This window comes from Gossypium hirsutum, chromosome D11, assembly GCF_007990345.1.
Source record: "Gossypium hirsutum isolate 1008001.06 chromosome D11, Gossypium_hirsutum_v2.1, whole genome shotgun sequence".
Taxonomy (NCBI): domain Eukaryota; kingdom Viridiplantae; phylum Streptophyta; class Magnoliopsida; order Malvales; family Malvaceae; genus Gossypium; species Gossypium hirsutum.
In genome coordinates this window covers 6,819,201-6,837,542 of record NC_053447.1, presented here as the reverse complement: position 1 = coordinate 6,837,542, position 18,342 = coordinate 6,819,201, and the positions used below count along the sequence as shown (strand labels likewise).

The 18,342-nt window shown below is 35.4% G+C and overlaps 4 protein-coding genes across 6 annotated transcripts; all 4 read left to right on the top strand.

Annotated features, from left to right (window-relative positions):
* Window positions 1-2,489: 2,489 nt before the first annotated feature.
* On the top strand, window positions 2,490-4,670 carry LOC107924083 (homeobox-leucine zipper protein HAT3). Of its 2 annotated transcripts, none has more exons than XM_016854360.2 (4): window positions 2,490-2,927; window positions 3,127-3,437; window positions 3,526-3,605; window positions 3,706-4,670. In XM_016854360.2, exons 1-4 carry the CDS (start codon window positions 2,774-2,776, stop codon window positions 4,037-4,039), a joined length of 879 nt encoding a protein of 292 aa, XP_016709849.1. In that variant the 5' UTR covers window positions 2,490-2,773; the 3' UTR covers window positions 4,040-4,670. The 2 variants fall into 2 exon arrangements, with proteins under 2 accessions (XP_016709849.1, XP_016709848.1); XM_016854359.2 differs by having other exon boundaries at window positions 2,513-2,927; window positions 3,100-3,437.
* A 555-nt stretch (window positions 4,671-5,225) lies between these two features.
* On the top strand, window positions 5,226-6,893 carry LOC107924082 (uncharacterized). The gene has a single exon (XM_016854358.2). The coding sequence runs from the start codon at window positions 5,226-5,228 to the stop codon at window positions 6,891-6,893; it is 1,668 nt and encodes a 555-aa protein (XP_016709847.2).
* Window positions 6,894-9,353: 2,460 nt separating this feature from the next.
* Window positions 9,354-13,399, top strand: LOC107924456 (homeobox-leucine zipper protein HAT3). 2 transcript variants are annotated; one of them, XR_005921004.1, is made up of 5 exons: window positions 9,354-9,774; window positions 9,973-10,280; window positions 10,369-10,448; window positions 10,549-11,613; window positions 11,876-13,399. XR_005921004.1 is itself a non-coding variant. In XM_016854915.2 (4 exons), the coding sequence occupies exons 1-4, from the start codon at window positions 9,369-9,371 to the stop codon at window positions 10,880-10,882; spliced, it is 1,128 nt and encodes a 375-aa protein (XP_016710404.2). In that variant the 5' UTR covers window positions 9,354-9,368; the 3' UTR covers window positions 10,883-13,399. The 2 variants fall into 2 exon arrangements, 1 of the variants encoding a protein (XP_016710404.2); XM_016854915.2 differs by having other exon boundaries at window positions 10,549-13,399.
* Window positions 11,532-13,399, top strand: LOC107923466 (uncharacterized). The gene has a single exon (XM_016853663.2). The coding sequence runs from the start codon at window positions 11,532-11,534 to the stop codon at window positions 13,197-13,199; it is 1,668 nt and encodes a 555-aa protein (XP_016709152.2). The 3' UTR covers window positions 13,200-13,399.
* Window positions 13,400-18,342: the final 4,943 nt, after the last annotated feature.

Sequence of the window (18,342 nt, the reverse complement as noted above, 5' to 3'; positions counted from 1 at the left end):
AAGAGTAATGAATTGACTGATGTGATCTTTAAGAAGCTCACATTCGTTCATGCGAAACGTAAATAGACGTTGTTTCAACACTAAACGGTTAGCCAGAGACTTAGTCGCATAAAGAGTTTCTAACCTTTTCCACAAGGCAAATGAGGTCTTCTCTATCAATACCTCCTGCAATACTGTATTCGCGAGACACAACTGGATTGCAGACAATGCCTTTTCATCAAGCTCTTCCCATTCTGTTTGATTTAGATTCTCAAGCTTTTTCCCTGTAACAACCTTTTTCAAGCCATTTTGAACTAGAATTGCCATCATCCGAACGTGCCACAGATTGAAATTTGTCTCACCATCGAACTTCTTAATTTCAAACCTTGTTGCTGCCATCTCTGACCGGGCTGATCTATGAAAGTTAAACTAGCTCCGATACCACTTGTTAGGATCGTCCCGATTAAGCAACGAACAAGTAAAAATAGTAGAAGAAATTGAGAAGATGAACACACAAATTTAACGTGGAAAACCCCCTCAAAAGAGGATAAAAAACCACGGGCAAAGATAATTTTACTATAATGGCAAAAGAATGAAGAGTATAAAAGATGGAGATAAAAACTAAACCCCGAAAACCCGAAAAACAAAGAACCCTCAAACGTAAACACAAAATTCTCTGAATGTGTTATGAGTTCTAATCTAATGGGTGTCTCTTAATTCTAAGATTGTAAAGGAGCCTATTTATAGGCTAAATTAATAAGTCAAATAAACTATACTAATAAATGCTAAATATATTATACTAATAAATACTAAATCTTCTAGAAAGAAAATATATTTTTGTTTAACTTGACTTGCAAGCAATCTCTTAGAATTTGGGTCACACAATTCTAACATAAATAAATATTAATGATTTTATTTAAGCATAATTAAACATTAAATGTAGTTATTATAAATAAATATTTATAACATTCGGATTTAGGATATTGAGTTTAGGAGTTTAGGGTTTATAAATTTAGTATTTATTTATAATTAATTATTATTTAATTATGTTCTTATAAAGTTATTAGTATTTACTTTTAAATACTCCACTATTTTTTTTGTTTTATTTATTGATGAAATATCTTATTCACTGATAATGCATAAAATATTCTCCTATATTTTATAGTATTTAAGCTTATAATATTATTTTGCTCCTATCTCAAATTCTATATTCATTCTAGTAGTGAAAAAAAAAGATTTCTTTTCACGAGAATAATGTTTTCTGTTCTCAAAATATAAATCATCAATTATATGATTTTGTTATATATTCTTGTGTAAAATGACATAATACTCAAAACTACTTATAGTCTCTTCCCAATCTATAAATATGAGTATAATGCGTTTTAACGTACTGAAATACATGTTTTTAGTCTCTCTCCGATCTATAAATAGGAGTATAATGTGTTTCAACATACTGAAATACACATTTTCTTATATTACAACAGACACAATAAACTTCGAAGGACATATTTTCACAAGCAATATTAACAATCCTGCAAATATTTACCCTTTCAATTTTTGTAAATTACTGGGCATAGAATATAAAGCCAAGTAATTCACACTAATTTGGTATATTAGAATTTTACTACGTTTAACGACAACAACAAACAAATACAAACCGAAGCTTAAATATTATCGCAAGCTTATATATTAATGAAAGATGTAATATTCGAACCCCCCCCCCCCCAAAAAAAATCTAATATGCGACATTAGCATAAATTGAAGGTTTAACTTAAGAGTTTTAGAGCAATCATTAGCTCTTTCAAACCTGTAAATTTGTTTTGAAGGAAAATCTGTAAACTTAAGAGTGATTAATGGGGCATTAATTTGCCCAATTTCCATGGTAAGTCCCTAACCAGGTCATCACGAGGATGCAGTTTCCTCGAAAATCTATGAGCCCATCGATGCGGTTCCCATGGAGAGCAGTGCCAAATCAGCCCGCACGCCTTCTATTGCCTTGGGACAAGACAACAGGTGGGGTCCATCCCCCCAACACACATTCATTTGCCTCGTGATTTGAGGTTGGCATGTAGGCAAAAGAGCCACTCATGGGCCCGACTTGTGGGAAGAGCTGGGCTTGGGAGAGTAAGAGATTGCTGTGCACATGATTTACCATCATATCTGATGGATTTTCAAAGATCGTGGTCCCTGCGTGTAGGGGGATTGCAGCTGCTTTTGCTGTCCCATTTACTCACATCGGTCAACCAGAGAGAAAGCCGCTTTTGAAGCCAACTTCATTACCCTCCCCAAGACAAGACCTTAACATGATTAATAAAGTTTAAAGATCTCAGTTACAAGTAACACACTTACACACACATCTTAAAGTTCAGCCACGGAGCGTACTTTTTCTAAAACCACAGTTAGAGTTTGAATCTATGGTCAAAAGAGCGTTGAGTTAATTCATGCAATTGCAAGCTCAGCCAAGGGAAAAAAGTTATATAATCATGATTGAGCCAATAGGGTCACTGACATAAGTTATGATTTGAATCTATACCCCATCTCTCTCCTTCTCTGGCTCTGTTTTATCTCTATATATAGTCCCATCCTTTCCCTGTTCCACTGCACCAAAAGCAAAAAGGCTGTTAAAGCTCAAGCAATTTTCTACCCTTTATTTCTTCCGTTTTGTTTTTTCTCAGAAACCAAACACAGAAGGGAGAAAACCCAGAAAGAAAGAGCAAACAACAGAGAACTTCGATTGGTTCTGCTCTGGAGAAAGTGAAAGTTTTTGCTGGTTTTGAAAGACAAAAAAGGAGAGATGGGTGATAAAGATGACGGTTTGGGGTTAAGTTTGAGCTTGGGATGTGCTCGGAATCAGCCCTCGTTGAAGCTAAATCTCATGCCTTTAGCTTCACCTTGCATGCAAAACCTTCAGCAGAGGAACATTTGGAATGAACTGTTTCAGTCTTCTGGTATGTTTTTCTCCCCTTTTCTTTCACCAGTTTACGGGGTTGTCATGTTTCATTCCTGTTTCTATTCCTTAATATGTTGAGATCTGATGTTTTATCGTCTCTTTCCATCTTTGGATTGCATTGCATATCTCTTGCGTTCATCACTGTGATTTGGCCAACACAACGAAATCAGTTTTTGTGATTGACCGTATGCATGCAGATGGACAGTTGGAAACAAGATCAGTTGCTGGTGGAATTGATGTGAACCAGGCACCGGCCTTGGCTGAATGCGAGGAAGAAGATGGGGTCTCCTCGCCTAACAGCACCGTTTCAAGCATAGGTGGAAAGAGAAACGAGAGAGACCCTGTGTGCGATGAAACCGAGGCTGAGAGACCGTCTTGCTCTCGTTCCAGTGACGATGAAGATGGCGGGGGTGCTGGTGACGATGCCTCGAGGAAGAAGCTTAGGCTTTCAAAGGAACAGTCGTTGGTGCTTGAAGAAACCTTCAAGGAACATAGCACCCTTAATCCGGTTAGTTAACGATTAGTCTTTAAAACGTCAGGTAGTTTAACAATTTGATATTTGAAGTGAAATGTTGGAGTTGTGTTTTATGATACAGAAACAAAAGTTGGCACTGGCAATGCAATTGAATCTGAGGCCTAGGCAAGTGGAGGTTTGGTTCCAGAACAGAAGAGCAAGGTGAGTTTGTTATGTTTTATTTCTTCAATTAATTGTTGAGGGTATTCTGAAGGGAAATGAAAACTCAGCATTGTTTTTCTTCATTGGTGCAAACGTTCAGGACAAAATTGAAGCAGACGGAAGTTGACTGTGAGTATCTAAAAAGATGTTGCGACAATCTAACAGAGGAAAACAGAAGGCTTCAGAAGGAGGTGCAAGAGCTTAGAGCATTAAAACTCTCCCCACAGCTCTACACCCACATCAACCCTCCCACAACCCTCACCATGTGCCCTTCTTGCGAACGTGTGGCTGTTGCTTCTTCTTCGTCTTCATCCTTGGCTGCTTCCTCTGCCCCTAACTCAAAGCATCAAAGGCCGGTACCCGCTAGTTCTTGGGCTGCATTGCCATTGCCTGTTACTCATCGACCCTTCAATGCTCCTGCTTCTAGACCATAATTCCAATGGTTTTGGGAGCATATAACTATCAAAATATCAATTATCGTGGTTAGGACGGAGTTAACTCTGATCAGATTCCTGTTGTTTTCCAGAGCTCTGTTAAAGCGTTTCCCAACAAAGGATAGCATAGGATGAAGGAAAAATCTACTAAATTGAAATCATAATATGATTTGTTCATGTCATCTAATCTCTTGGATAGTTTCTAGAAAAGAGATGCCATCTAATCGAATAGTCTCTAGGAAAAAGAAGCATTACAATGATGAAAGCAATGACTAGCTCTCTGTCAGCTTCTCATGGATCACATATGGGACGATCTCCGGTTGGGAAATCCTCTCTATACAAGTATTTGGAAAATAACGTAACAATCATGACCTTGTTAGTCATTTGCAATGTCAAATCCACAAGTACGGAGCATATTCGATTTGGTCATTCTAGAAAAAAACTCAGGTAATGATTAGTCAACAGAAGGAGAGGCTAGTTAGTAATCGTAGTTTCAACATTTTTTATGGCCAGCAACCCCCTATGAACAACTATCCAATTCGCCGTCTGCAAAGCCAAAATCCAAAATAGAAAAAAAGTTTGTATTTCTGTGATTATATAAAAGGAAATCTGTTTTTGTTTTTTTGTCAAATCTTTGCATTGGTTGTCCTGGGTCATGGGGGCAGAGCCCTCGAGTGCAATTTTAAGAGCTTCAACGGGTTCATCCCAATTTAATTAAGGTTTCTTTTTATTTCCTTCCAACGACGTCGTCCCCCCCCCTTTGACCCAAAAGGATCACCCTTTTTTCTCTCCTGGAGCGACAATGCAACGTAGGCCAATTTGGTCATTTAACTCAGCGGCCATGACATTTATTACAATAGTTATTACTTTTTAATTCCTGATGTTTGTTTGTGTTCTGAAATAAATGCAAGCCAGCTGTTTTTCTAAAAAAGAAAAAATTAACTTTACTCTCTTTGCAACCGGACCATTATTTTCCTTTCTTTTGTTTTTCTAAAAATAATAATAATTTAACTTTACTCTCTTTGCAACCGGACCATTATTTCCTTGCTTTCAAAGTCTTCCTTCCTTTCCTCAATCAATCAAAGCATCGTTTAATACATCTTCCCCTCATTTTCACTTCACTTACCAAAAGAAGAAGAGAAACCCAACAAACAAGCTGAAGCAGAGAAGCTTTTGCATTTTATTAATGGCGGATTCAGATCCTCCCTTCACAAGGGCCAACAGCATACACAGAAACAATGATAGTAATAACTACGCGCTCTTTCTTGGTAAGTTGCTGTTTTTTGCTTTCTTACTCATTGCAATCCCATTGTTCCCTTCCCAACCTCCAGATTTCATAAACCAAACAGTACTCAACAAGTTTTGGGAACTTCTTCATCTTATGTTGATTGGCATTGCTGTTTCTTATGGCTTGTTCGGTCGTAGATATATTGATAATGGTAATCTTGATGATTCTCACTCGCATGCTTCTGGAATGTTCCATGTTTCGTCTATATTTGAAGATGGTTTTGATCATTCCATGCACTGTAGTGGACAGGGTAAAGCTGGATGTTTTAATGTTAAAAATGGTAGCTTTGACAACCCTTACGAGGAAAATGTTGTTCAAGCTTGGAGTTCAAAGTATGTCCAAGGGGAACCCACGGTTGTGCTGGCTCAACCACATTGTGGTGTCGAAAAGTATGGTGAATTGATTTCGTTTAGAGATGATAAACCTTTGGGGTTGCCTGTTAGGAGTTTAAAATCCAGGGCTATGAGTCCTGAATTTGGCAATGGATCGAGTGATTCTTCGGGTCCGAGTGTGATGGATTCATCGGATGGTTCCGATAAGAGTGAAAATGGGAGCTTTAGTGATTTGACTCGCGAAAATTTGGAGGGGAAGTCGAACAAGAGTGGTGCTTTGGGTTCTCCGATGCCTTGGAGTTGGAGATCAGGAAGGGTGAGACAACGATTTGACGGTGGTAGTGTCACACGCCCTTTTCATTTCAGGCCTCTCTCAGTTGACGAATCTCAATTTCAATCACTCAAATCACGGTCTTTACACTCCCAACTCGCTTCCCAATCACATTCACCGAGTAGCTTGTCTCCCTCGCATCCCAGTTCTTCAGAACCACCAAAATCCAAAATGATTGAATCCCTGAAGGAAAGGAATCCCAGCCAGTCTTTTCCTCTGCCTTCACCATTAAAAAGACGGAAGCCAGTAATTGCATCGCATTCTCGGCAGTATAGTGATGGCTCCTTATTGGGGACCCGCTCAAGGAAATGCTTTGAGGATGAATGGGAGGAATTCTGTGACAGCAAAAAGGATGATGGTTCATCAACCAACAAAGAAAGGGTGTCAAGGTATCCCTTGAAATTTGATGCAAAGCCTATAGCTCCCTCCAAGGCTTCCTCAAGAGGGAAGTCTGTTCGAACCTTTAGAGGCAGTGGCATTACCATAGTTGGGTCTGGGGATGCCAGAGAGAAGCAGGAAAATCATACAAAGGGATGTGATGAAATTGAAGAGGTTGAGGGTTACAAAGGTGGAAGTGACCCAAAATTAGGAGATTGTAATCCCTCGGTTGTGTTCAACAGGCAGAATCTTGGAGGTAATGCTTACATGCCAAACCCAACATATTCCAGAAACCGGAATCAAGAGTTTGCGGAGAATTCCGAGTCGGAGAGAGAGGATGAAGATTTTGGAGAAAGGTCAGATGAAGCAACCATGTCTGGAACTACGAGTGTAGCAGGAAGTGATACTTATGAGGTTGATAGGAAGGCTGGTGAGTTTATAGCCAAGTTCAGAGAGCAGATTAGGCTTCAAAGAACAACATCAATTGATACACTAAAAGGGTTCAACGTGAATTTTTTAGAGTGAGTATTTGCTGGCTGTAAATTTCTAATAGAAGAGTTATATCACTCGTCACTCTTAGGAAGTTGAGGATTCTTCATTCTCGTAGTCCTAGCGTGGTGACCTTAATATTTGTCATTCTATAATGTCTTTCTTTATATGGTTGAAGATATGATTTATTAGTATTATTCTTTTTTGTTTGAGCAAGTTCATGAAAAACCATGTTCAAATAATTGTTACAAACATGTGTTGGATAATTAATTCAAAAGCTGGACAAATTTATTGAGTTTTCGTGCATCGCCCTTTTGATACATTCATTTATTTACGGATGGATATGAGATAAGTGTAGCTAGAGCTGCATGGGTTGGGCCACCAATCTCAGGAAATTTTGAGCAAAAATATAAATTCGGAAAGTGAAATTTTGAACAAAAATATAAATTCGGAAAGTGTTCATTTGAAAAGTTGGAAATTTTGAACAAAAATATAAATTTGAAAAGTGTGATTGGACAAAATAAGAGAGGTCTATTTTCTAAACGGGTTGATTTGTGGGTATGTTTTTTTTACTCGGGCTTGATTCGACCTGAATTTGACAAAAAAAAAAAACAGTTGCTTTTTGTTGTTATTTTGGTGTCATTTTACTATTATAATACTATTATTTTGTTGTTATTGATTGAAAATTGTATAGCTATTGTTTTATTATTAATTTTACTATTATTTTAAAAGTATTTGCTTGTTAAGTTATACCTTTCTTAGTTTATTTTGTTCGGGTTTTTTAATTTTGCTAGTACAAATAATTTTTTTAATTTATTTTCAATTTGTTAGGAAACATTTCTTTGAATGTTTTTAGTGTATTTGATGTATCATATTTTAGATTAGTTTTTATATAAAAATAATAATATAAAAAAAATTTAATACGACCGGGTTGGACTCGGGTTTTAGCGTTTTTATCTAGGCCGAGCTTGGTCAAAACTTTAGGCCCATATAAATGGGCCAAGTCGAGTCCAAGCCTAAAAACGAGTCTAAAATTCTTTTGAGGTTCAGCCCGACCCATGATCACCTCTATATAGTTATACCAATGATATATATCAATATGCCCATCGATATACCAATTAGTTTATTATTCACAAATCATCGACTATTATTATAAAAATTCAAATAAAATACTATTATCCGTGAAATTTTTAAATCCGAAAAACTAATATAAATATCCGAATTTGAATCCACATCCCTTATCTGAATAATAAAAATCTAGAGTGTCTATAAATATATATTCTAATACAACAAGGAATGATAATTTTAAATTATTCGAATTCATAATAGTTAATCGAATATCCACAAATATACAAATTCATATATCCTTATTTGTGTTTAGGTGAGAGCTTATAATTTAACCAACTTAAATTTAATAAACTAATTTACTGGCATATGCCTTAATTGACCTAAACGAACGACTTAATATCGGTGGGTTAATTAAATCTAAATAAAAATCAATTAAAAAACTTTTCACCCAAATGCAAAAGCTAGGGTTTAGGTGCTTTTGCCTTTTAACTTGTGTTTGAGAGTGAAGATTATTAATTGAATTATTTAAATATTTCTTGTATTATCATATTAAATTATTTAAATCTTATTTATTATTATATTTAATTTTAAAAATAATTTATATTAATTACTTCAAGATTTTTAAATATTTTATTTTATTGTTATATTAAATTATTTAAATATCATATAATTTAACAAATTTTTATATATATTTTAGAAACTTAAAAATTTAATTACCATTTAAAATGTTTATATATATGATCAACTTAATACCATAGTTAGTTTTATGAATATGAATTTAGTACAATATTAAAGAAATCCCAAACAATTAAGCTCCATCTGGAACACCATCCACAGTAAGAGGTATATCGTTTTCGAGAATTTTCCTTACATAGAACGGAGGATCCACGAAAACACGCAGAAGTCCAGGAACGTCCCTTGCCTCCTTCATGATACAATCTGCAACTTTATTTTTGTCTCTCAAAATGTGTCGGAATTTCACCTGCCATTCTTTAGAACACCATTCATGAATCTTCAAATTTCAATAACCATGACTGCTGCTAGACCATTTCGCAGAGTACCGATTAACGGTGTGTTATCACTTTCTATCCCCATCTGTCTCAATTATTGTGCCCAAGTTGGTTTTAATCTTTCAAGCATTGTGTAACAATTTTATTTTCAAATCTTATTTTGATACATATTTGTGAATATTAATATTTAATATTCACGAATTTAGTATAAAAATATAATGAGTTTTTATTATTTAAAAAGTTATACAAGAAACAAATGTATAGAGACTAAGTGAGTGGTTTTGGAAATTGTTTTTGGAAGAAAGAAAAAGGTGTTGAACTTGCGTAAGTTAATTCATGCAATTGCAAGCTCAGCCAAGAGAAAAAGGTTATATAATCATGATTGAGCCAATAGGGTCACTGACATAAGTTATGATTTGAATCTATATAAGTCATGATTGAGCCAATTGCAAGCTCTGTTTTATCTCTATATATAAGTCCCACCCTTTCCCTGTCCCACTGCACCAAAAGCAAAAAGGCTGCTAAAGCTCAGGCCATTTTCTACCCTTTCTTTTCTTCCGCTTTGCTTTTTCTCAGAAACCAAACACACAAGGAAGAAAACCCAGAAAGGAAGAGGAAAAAACAGAGAACTTCTATTGGTTCTGCTCTGGGGAAAGTGGAAGTTTTTAAGACAAAAAAAGGAGAGATGGGTGATAAAGATGACGGTTTGGGGTTAAGTTTGAGCTTGGGATGTGCTCAGAATCAGCCCTCGTTGAAGCTAAATCTCATGCCTTTAGCTTTACCTTCCATGCAAAATCTTCAGCAGAGGAACATTTGGAATGAACTGTTTCAGTCTTCTGGTATGTTTTTCTCCCCTTTTCTATCACCAGTTTACGGGGTTGTCATGTTTCATTCCTGTTTCTATTCCTTAATATGTTGAGATCTGATGTTTTATCGTCTCTTTCCATCATTGGATTGCATTGCATATCTCTTACATTCATCACTGTGATTTGACCAACACAACGAAATCAGTTTTGTGATTGACCGTATGCATGCAGATGGACAGTTGGAAACAAGATCAGTTGCTGGTGGAATTGATGTGAACCAGGCACCGGCCTTGGCTGAATGCGAGGAAGATGGGGTTTCCTCGCCTAACAGCACCGTTTCAAGCATAGGTGGGAAGAGAAACGGGAGAGACCCTGTGTGCGATGAAACCGAGGCTGAGAGACCGTCTTGCTCTCGTTCCAGTGACGATGAAGATGGCGGGGGTGCTGGTGACGATGCCTCGAGGAAGAAGCTTAGGCTTTCAAAGGAACAGTCGTTGGTGCTTGAAGAAACCTTCAAGGAACATAGCACCCTTAATCCGGTTAGTTAACGATTAGTCTTTAAAACGTCAGGTAGTTTAACAATTTGATATTTGAAGTGAAATGTTGGAGTTGTGTTTTATAATACAGAAGCAAAAGTTGGCACTGGCAATGCAATTGAATCTGAGGCCTAGGCAAGTGGAGGTTTGGTTCCAGAACAGAAGAGCTAGGTAAGTTTGTTATGTTTTATTTCTTCAATTAATTGTTGAGGGTATTCTGAAGGGAAATGAAAACTCAGCATTGTTTTTCTTCATTGGTGCAAACGTTCAGGACAAGGTTGAAGCAAACGGAAGTTGACTGTGAGTATCTAAAAAGATGTTGCGACAATCTAACAGAGGAAAACAGAAGGCTTCAGAAGGAAGTGCAAGAACTTCGAGCATTAAAACTCTCCCCACAGCTATACACCCACATCAACCCTCCCACAACCCTCACCATGTGCCCTTCTTGTGAACGTGTGGCCGTTGCTTCTTCTTCGTCCTCATCCTTGGCTGCTTCCTCTGCCCCTAACTCAAAGCATCAAAGGCCGGTACCCGCTAGTTCTTGGGCTGCATTGCCATTGCCTGTTACTCATCGACCCTTCAATGCCCCTGCTTCTAGACCATAATTCCAATTGCTTTGGGAGCATATAACAATCAAAATATCAATTATCGTGGTTAGGACGGAGTTAAGTCTGATCAGATTCCTGTTGTTTTCCAGAGATCTGTCAAAGCGTTTCCCAACAAAGGATAGCATAGGATGAAGGAAAAATCTAAAAAGGTGGGTTTGGACGGGAGATAATGTGCTTTTTAGCTTATTTTTTGTGGTTAGGACGTCGTCCCATCCTTTGACCCAAAAGGACCACCCTTTTTTCCCTCACGGAGCGACAATGCAACGTCGGCCAATTTGGTCATTTAACTCAACGGCCATGACATTATTACGATAGTTATTACTTTTTAATTCGTGTTGTTTGTTTGTGTTTTTAAAAAAATGCAAGCCAGCTGTTTTTCTAAGAAAAAAAACTTTACTCTTTTTGCAACCGGACCCTTAGTTTCCTTGCTTTTGTTTTTCTAAAAAAATAAAAAAGTTCAACTTTACTCTCTTTGCAACTGGACCATTATTTTCCTTGATTTCAAAGTCTTCCTTTCTTCCATCAATCAAAGTATAGTTTAATACATCTTCAGACCTCCCCCCCCCCCATTTTCACTTCACTTACCAAAAGAAGAAGAGAAACCCAACAAACAAGCAGAAGCGGAGAAAGCTTCTGTACTTTATTAATGGCGGATTCAGATCCTCCCTTCACAAGGGCCAACAACATACACAGAAACAATGATAGCAATAACTACGCGCTCTTTCTTGGTAAGTTGCTGTTTTTTGCTTTCTTACTCATTGCAATCCCATTGTTCCCTTCCCAACCTCCAGATTTCATAAACCAAACAGTACTCAACAAGTTTTGGGAACTTCTTCATCTTATGTTGATTGGCATTGCTGTTTCTTATGGCTTGTTCGGTCGTAGATATATTGATAATGGTAATCTTGATGATTCTCACTCGCATGCTTCTGGAATGTTCCATGTTTCGTCTATATTTGAAGATGGTTTTGATCATTCCATGCACTGTAGTGGACAGGGTAAAGCTGGATGTTTTAATGTTAAAAATGGTAGCTTTGACAACCCTTACGAGGAAAATGTTGTTCAAGCTTGGAGTTCAAAGTATGTCCAAGGGGAACCCACGGTTGTGCTGGCTCAACCACATTGTGGTGTCGAAAAGTATGGTGAATTGATTTCGTTTAGAGATGATAAACCTTTGGGGTTGCCTGTTAGGAGTTTAAAATCCAGGGTTTTGAGTCCTGAATTTGGCAATGGATCGAGTGATTCTTCGGGTCCGAGTGCGATGGATTCATCGGATGGTTCCGATAAGAGTGAAAATGGGAGCTTTAGTGATTTGACTCGCGAAAATTTCGAGGGGAAGTCGAACAAGAGTGGTGCTTTGGGTTCTCCGATGCCTTGGCGTTGGAGATCAGGAAGGATGAGACAACGATTTGACGGTGGTAGTGTCACACGCCCTTCTCATTTCAGGCCTCTCTCAGTTGACGAATCTCAATTTCAATCACTCAAATCACGGTCTTTACACTCCCAACTCGCTTCCCAATCACATTCACCGAGTAGCTTGTCTCCCTCGCATCCGAGTTCTTCAGAACCACCAAAATCCAAAATGATTGAATCCCTGAAGGAAAGGAATCCCAGCCAGTCTTTTCCTCTGCCTTCACCATTAAAAAGACGGAAGCCAGTAATTGCATCGCATTCTCGGCAGTATAGTGATGGCTCCTTATTGGGGACCCGCTCAAGGAAATGCTTTGAGGATGAATGGGAGGAATTCTGTGACAGCAAAAAGGATGATGGTTCATCAGCCAACAAAGAAAGGGTGTCAAGGTATCCCTTGAAATTTGATGCAAAGCCTATAGCTCCCTCCAAGGCTTCCTCAAGAGGGAAGTCTGTTCGAACCTTTAGAGGCAGTGGCATTACCATAGTTGGGTCTGGGGATGCCAGAGAGAAGCAGGAAAATCATACAAAGGGATGTGATGAAATTGAAGAGGTTGAGGGTTACAAAGGTGGAAGTGACCCAAAATTAGGAGATTGTAATCCCTCGGTTGTGTTCAACAGGCAGAATCTTGGAGGTAATGCTTACATGCCAAACCCAACATATTCCAGAAACCGGAATCAAGAGTTTGCGGAGAATTCCGAGTCGGAGAGAGAGGATGAAGATTTTGGAGAAAGGTCAGATGAAGCAACCATGTCTGGAACTACGAGTGTAGCAGGAAGTGATACTTATGAGGTTGATAGGAAGGCTGGTGAGTTTATAGCCAAGTTCAGAGAGCAGATTAGGCTTCAAAGAACAACATCAATTGATACACTAAAAGGGTTCAACGTGAATTTTTTAGAGTGAAAGTATTTGCTGGCTGTAAATTTCTAATAGAAGAGTTATATCACTCGTCACTCTTAGGAAGTTGAGGATTCTTCATCCTCGTTGTCCTAGCGTGGTGACCTTAATATTATTGTCTGATACTTTTTTTTTTTCAAATTTAACCATTATGAATTGAAATAATAACGAATTATCTAATGCAAATCATATATAATTATCTGGTACGTGCACTATGTTTGTTACAAGTGGTGCATCCCATTTTTTATTTTTTATTTAAATATAATTGTTGCTTCTTTTTAAGCAGAATAAAATTTTATAAATTGAAATATACATTATTTTTTAAATACTGTGGGTCACATATTACATTGTTTCTATATTTGTTTGGTATAAATAATGCTTTATTGGTAAAATATCAAAAAAAACTTTTTTTTTTAAATTTATCGAAATGGGCCCAATATTTTATTATTTACCGGAATGGGCCCTTTTTCTCCTAAATCGCGTCCACGTCAGCGTGGCCCATTCCGGTAAATAATAAAATACCGGGCCCATTTCAATAAATTTTAAAAAAAAGTGGTTTTTTTGGTATTTTGCCATTTAATTTGTTCGACGGATATGTGCTGCTTATCTAGACGAGTCAATTCTCCGACCATTGCTGAAATCGTACAAATTTTTACGATTTAAAAAAATTAAAAAAAATAAAATTATTTAAAATTATTTAAAAATAGGGATTTAAGAGAAATTTAAGAGCAATTTGAGAGCAATTTGAGATTAAATATGGATTTGAGAGAAATTTAGAAGGAATTTGAGAGCAAATTGAGAGGAAATTTGAGAGAGAATTAGTTTGTGAAAAAAAATAAAGGGTGGAGGTATTTATAGATTTTTTTTTACCCGTTGGGGGGGGCAATGGTCAAAAAAATGACCGTTGCACTGTTCACGCGCGGGGAAATCGCGTCCCCAGGGGCGCGCTACGTGGTAGCAAATTGCGCCCGCGTCAGCAAAGCGCGCTGACGTGGACGTGATTTGCTGATACGTCTCCTGACTTCGCGCTGACGTGGACGCGATTTAGGGGAAAAGGGCCCATTTCGGTAAATAATAAAATACCGAGCCCATTTCGGTAAATTTAAAAAAAAGTGGCTTTTTTGGTATTTTGCCCGCTTTATTGTTTAATATAATTTTTCTAAAAAAATAATTAGTTGTTTATCAATTAATAATCAATACCTAACAAAATAAATCAAATTTCTTTCATAATTTCACTATTTTGTTACTACTATTTTGTTGTTATTATTTGGATATTATATAAAACTTATTTTATTATTAATTTTTTTATTATTTTAAAGACATTTGTTAATTTTGTTATTATTTTAGAAGCATTTACTTGTTAAATTGCGTTTATCTTAGTGTTATTTAAAGTATACATATTTTTTTAAAATTTATTTTCAAATTGTTGGGAAATGTTTATTTTGATGTTTTTAGTATTTTTGATGTATTGTATACATTTTAAAATTATATAAAAATATAAAAATTAATATTGGCGGGCCGGGTCGGACCCGAGTTTTAACATTTTTATCCGAGTTAGCTTGGACACAATTTTAGACCCATTTTTCGAGTCGGGCTGAGCCCAGGCCTAACAAATGGGCCTAAATTTTTAGTTGAGCCCGACCCAGCCCGACCATTCACATCTAGAGCATTCCACCAATAAAAAAAATTAATAAATAATATAACAAGGTATATAAGTTCATATTGCGCCAAGTGACCCTCTCTTATTTTTTTCATTTAATTTCTAATTTTTATTTAATATTTTCATGAATTTAATAACTATATTTATTTTTTTAATTACTCCATGAATAAAAATATAAATATTTATCCAACACCTTTTTTACACTTGTCGTCTTAAAAATATTTTACAAATAATCAAAAGTTAATTTAGGGGTAGGCAGGTGTTTAGTACTTCAAAATTGTAAAATTGTTTTCAAATCCTTTAAAATTATAAATTTATAAATATATATAATAGTAAAATTATCTTCTGACTCCTCCAAAAATTTATTATTCAGATCTAATCCTTCCTAAATTTTATTCACACATTTTCCCCTAAAAATAATTATGGCTATTATGATAAATTCTATTTTTGTTAGAGCTCATTCTCCACATTATCGTGTTTAGAAATAGTTCGAAGAATTGTGTAATTTTTGTTGGAACATTTTCAATATATATATAATATTTCAATAGTTGCAAATGAAAAGTTATAAGCAACAAAAGTTATATCACTTGCTTATTAATCAAGAGTTGTCACATTTCATAAAGATGAATTATGTCTCTTAAATTCAAAAATGATATCACTTTATTATTAACAATGAATCATGATTATTAATTGAGTAATTATATTTATTGTTAAAAGATATGACTATCCATTTAGATAGTTGTGTTCCTATGATGAAACATGAGAACTCCTATAAATAGGAGTTAAATTTTATTTTGTCTGGAACACCTGAAATCATAGAAACAAAATTTCTTTCTACTCTCCTACCATAATTATTTGCATTGCTAGTTGTCGAAGAACCACTGATCATTACAGTTGAACTGCTAATGATAAAAATATATTGGTGGATGAACTATCCGTTTATGCAAAGAAAAGTTGATGTGGATAAACCATTGGTCAAGCATATGACTGCCACTAAAATACATTGTGGATAAATCACTAGTTGAGCATATAAACTGTGACTACTTCCTCCGTTCAATTGTCCCACCCCATGCAATGCAACATGGCTTGTTCAAAATGGATCAATACGGTAACATTTAATTATGATTTTAACAGAACAATACAATAGTAATCAATATGCTTATTATGTATTCGATTTAATAGTAACATAAGACATGTTGTACGTACAATCTCAAATACAGATACAATAAACATATGTATTAGTCACAGTTCATGCAAATATATATACGTATTAGTCACAGTAACTATTAATTTTAAAAATTCACTTCTAAAATATTGTATATTTATGATATTAATATTTTATATTATCAAATAATTTATTCTTGAATACATACAAAACTTTTATCAAAACATGAATAAAATGTTGAATTTAAAATTATAATATACATTTAATTAATGCATCGCACGAGTATGCAAATTAATTTGCAATACCTCAATTTTACCCGGCATATATAGAACAGTCCTGTTACAACTAAACGGGCCCAAAACCCAAACCAATTACAGTGAAACAGGCCTAAAATAAATGACCCAAACCCAAAGCCCAATTACAGTTCAGCCCAAATGATGAGAACAATTTCTGGAACCCTAGCAGCAGCAACATCTCGCGCCGCAAGCTTCGAATCTCCATGGATTTTTACCTGTGCATCGAGGAAAACAAAAGTGGAAAGCAAATCAACAATATTTGTAAATCAAATCAAGAATAGATTTCTTTCCTTTTTAGATTTATTTCATACGGCTATAAGAGGCCATTGAGCATACTGTAATAAGGATCCGATTTCGAAATCAGAAATAAAAAAGACTTCTACTTACGCAATATAGAGAGCAAAAAAAACCAAATCAAAGGTTGTTACATTTTTTCTGTTATATGTATTTATTTTATCGTTTATATATATAAATAATACAAGAGGAAATAAAGAACCTGGGTTTTAAGCCCTAATCGCCGTGAACGGCCGAGGAATCGTCTCCGATGACAGACGACTAGAAACCAAAAAGTTTCTAGGGTTTTTCTAGTGTTTTTTTTATCGATTTTGGGGATTTTAGCCCAGATCTGGGCCTAGAGGGGTCAGAAATATTAAAAAGGCCTAGAGCGTTTTTTTTGAAAGATTTGGTTTTTTTTTTAAATGTTTTGAAATGTAATTTTTGTTTTAATTTTGGCTTAAATAGCCATTTGAAAACGACGCCGTTTTTGAGGGAAGGATCCGCGTGTCGACCCGGCCCGGACCCAGGATCCGCGTGTTTCTCATGCGGAGGGGCAAATTGCATTTTTGACCCATCCGCCTTTTAATGAATTTTCAATTAGGTTTTTTTGTGTTTTTTAAATTTGTTCTTTAATTTATTTTCCATTTCAATTTAATCCTACTGGAATGGCGCCGTTTTAGAGGAGAAGGGAAAATTTCCCTTCCAGCCCCTCTATGTAATTCGCGCGTTCAATTTAGTCCTTTAATTTTTACTATTTGCGAATTTTACCCATTTTTTTAAACTGCAATTCAATTTAGTTTTATTTCCATCATTATTTTTTTATTATCAATTAATAATATTTTTTCCTTATATTACCTTTAAAAAAACCTATATATATGTATATTTTTTATACATTTATTTTTTTTGCAACTAATATTTTTCTCATGTTTATGTGTATACATATTTATTTCATTAATTAACTTCGATAATGTAGATATTATTTACTTATTTTAAACCTATATATTTTTATGTGTACATGTATACATTTTTTTATTTATTTCGATCATTTGCCTATTGATTTAGGTTTACATATTTTTATTATCTGGCCCATTTATTTGATATTTTGCATGCCATTATTGTATTTATTTGTTTATATATTTGCATTATTTTTATGCTATCGTAATATTTATTATTACATTATATATTTAAAGTGGTATAACATTACATTTTTTTACTCAATTTTTTAAAAATCAAACTTTTCAAAATAGAGATAGTACTCGTATTTAGGATTTCTCAAGGAAATTGAGCCCTAACGTATTGGGTTCCGATTTTTTTGAAAATCTAATGATCGAGGATTGCTCTTTAAACCAACTAAAATAAGAACTCATTATTGGGAATTCAACACGTTGTGTCCTAACGTATTGGATGTGACGCATTGATTTCTCGAAATGAAGATTTTTTTTAAAAATAATAAAGGAAATATTCCGAGTTTGGAATTTTAGAGGAATCGTGCCCTAACGTATTGGGTGTGATTTCTTAAATCTTGGATAAATGGATGTTCTTTTAAAGTAAAGGAAATATTCTAAGTTTGGGATTTTAGAGGAATCGTGCCCTAACGTATTGGGTGCGATTTCTTAAATATTGGATAAGTGAATGTTTTTTTTAAAGTTTTATTGCACTAGTATTTTGGCCCAATTCATTTTGGAGGAAATTAGAATGTTGTGCCTAACGCATTGGGTGTGACATTTTTGCTTCTCTAAATTGACAAGGGTC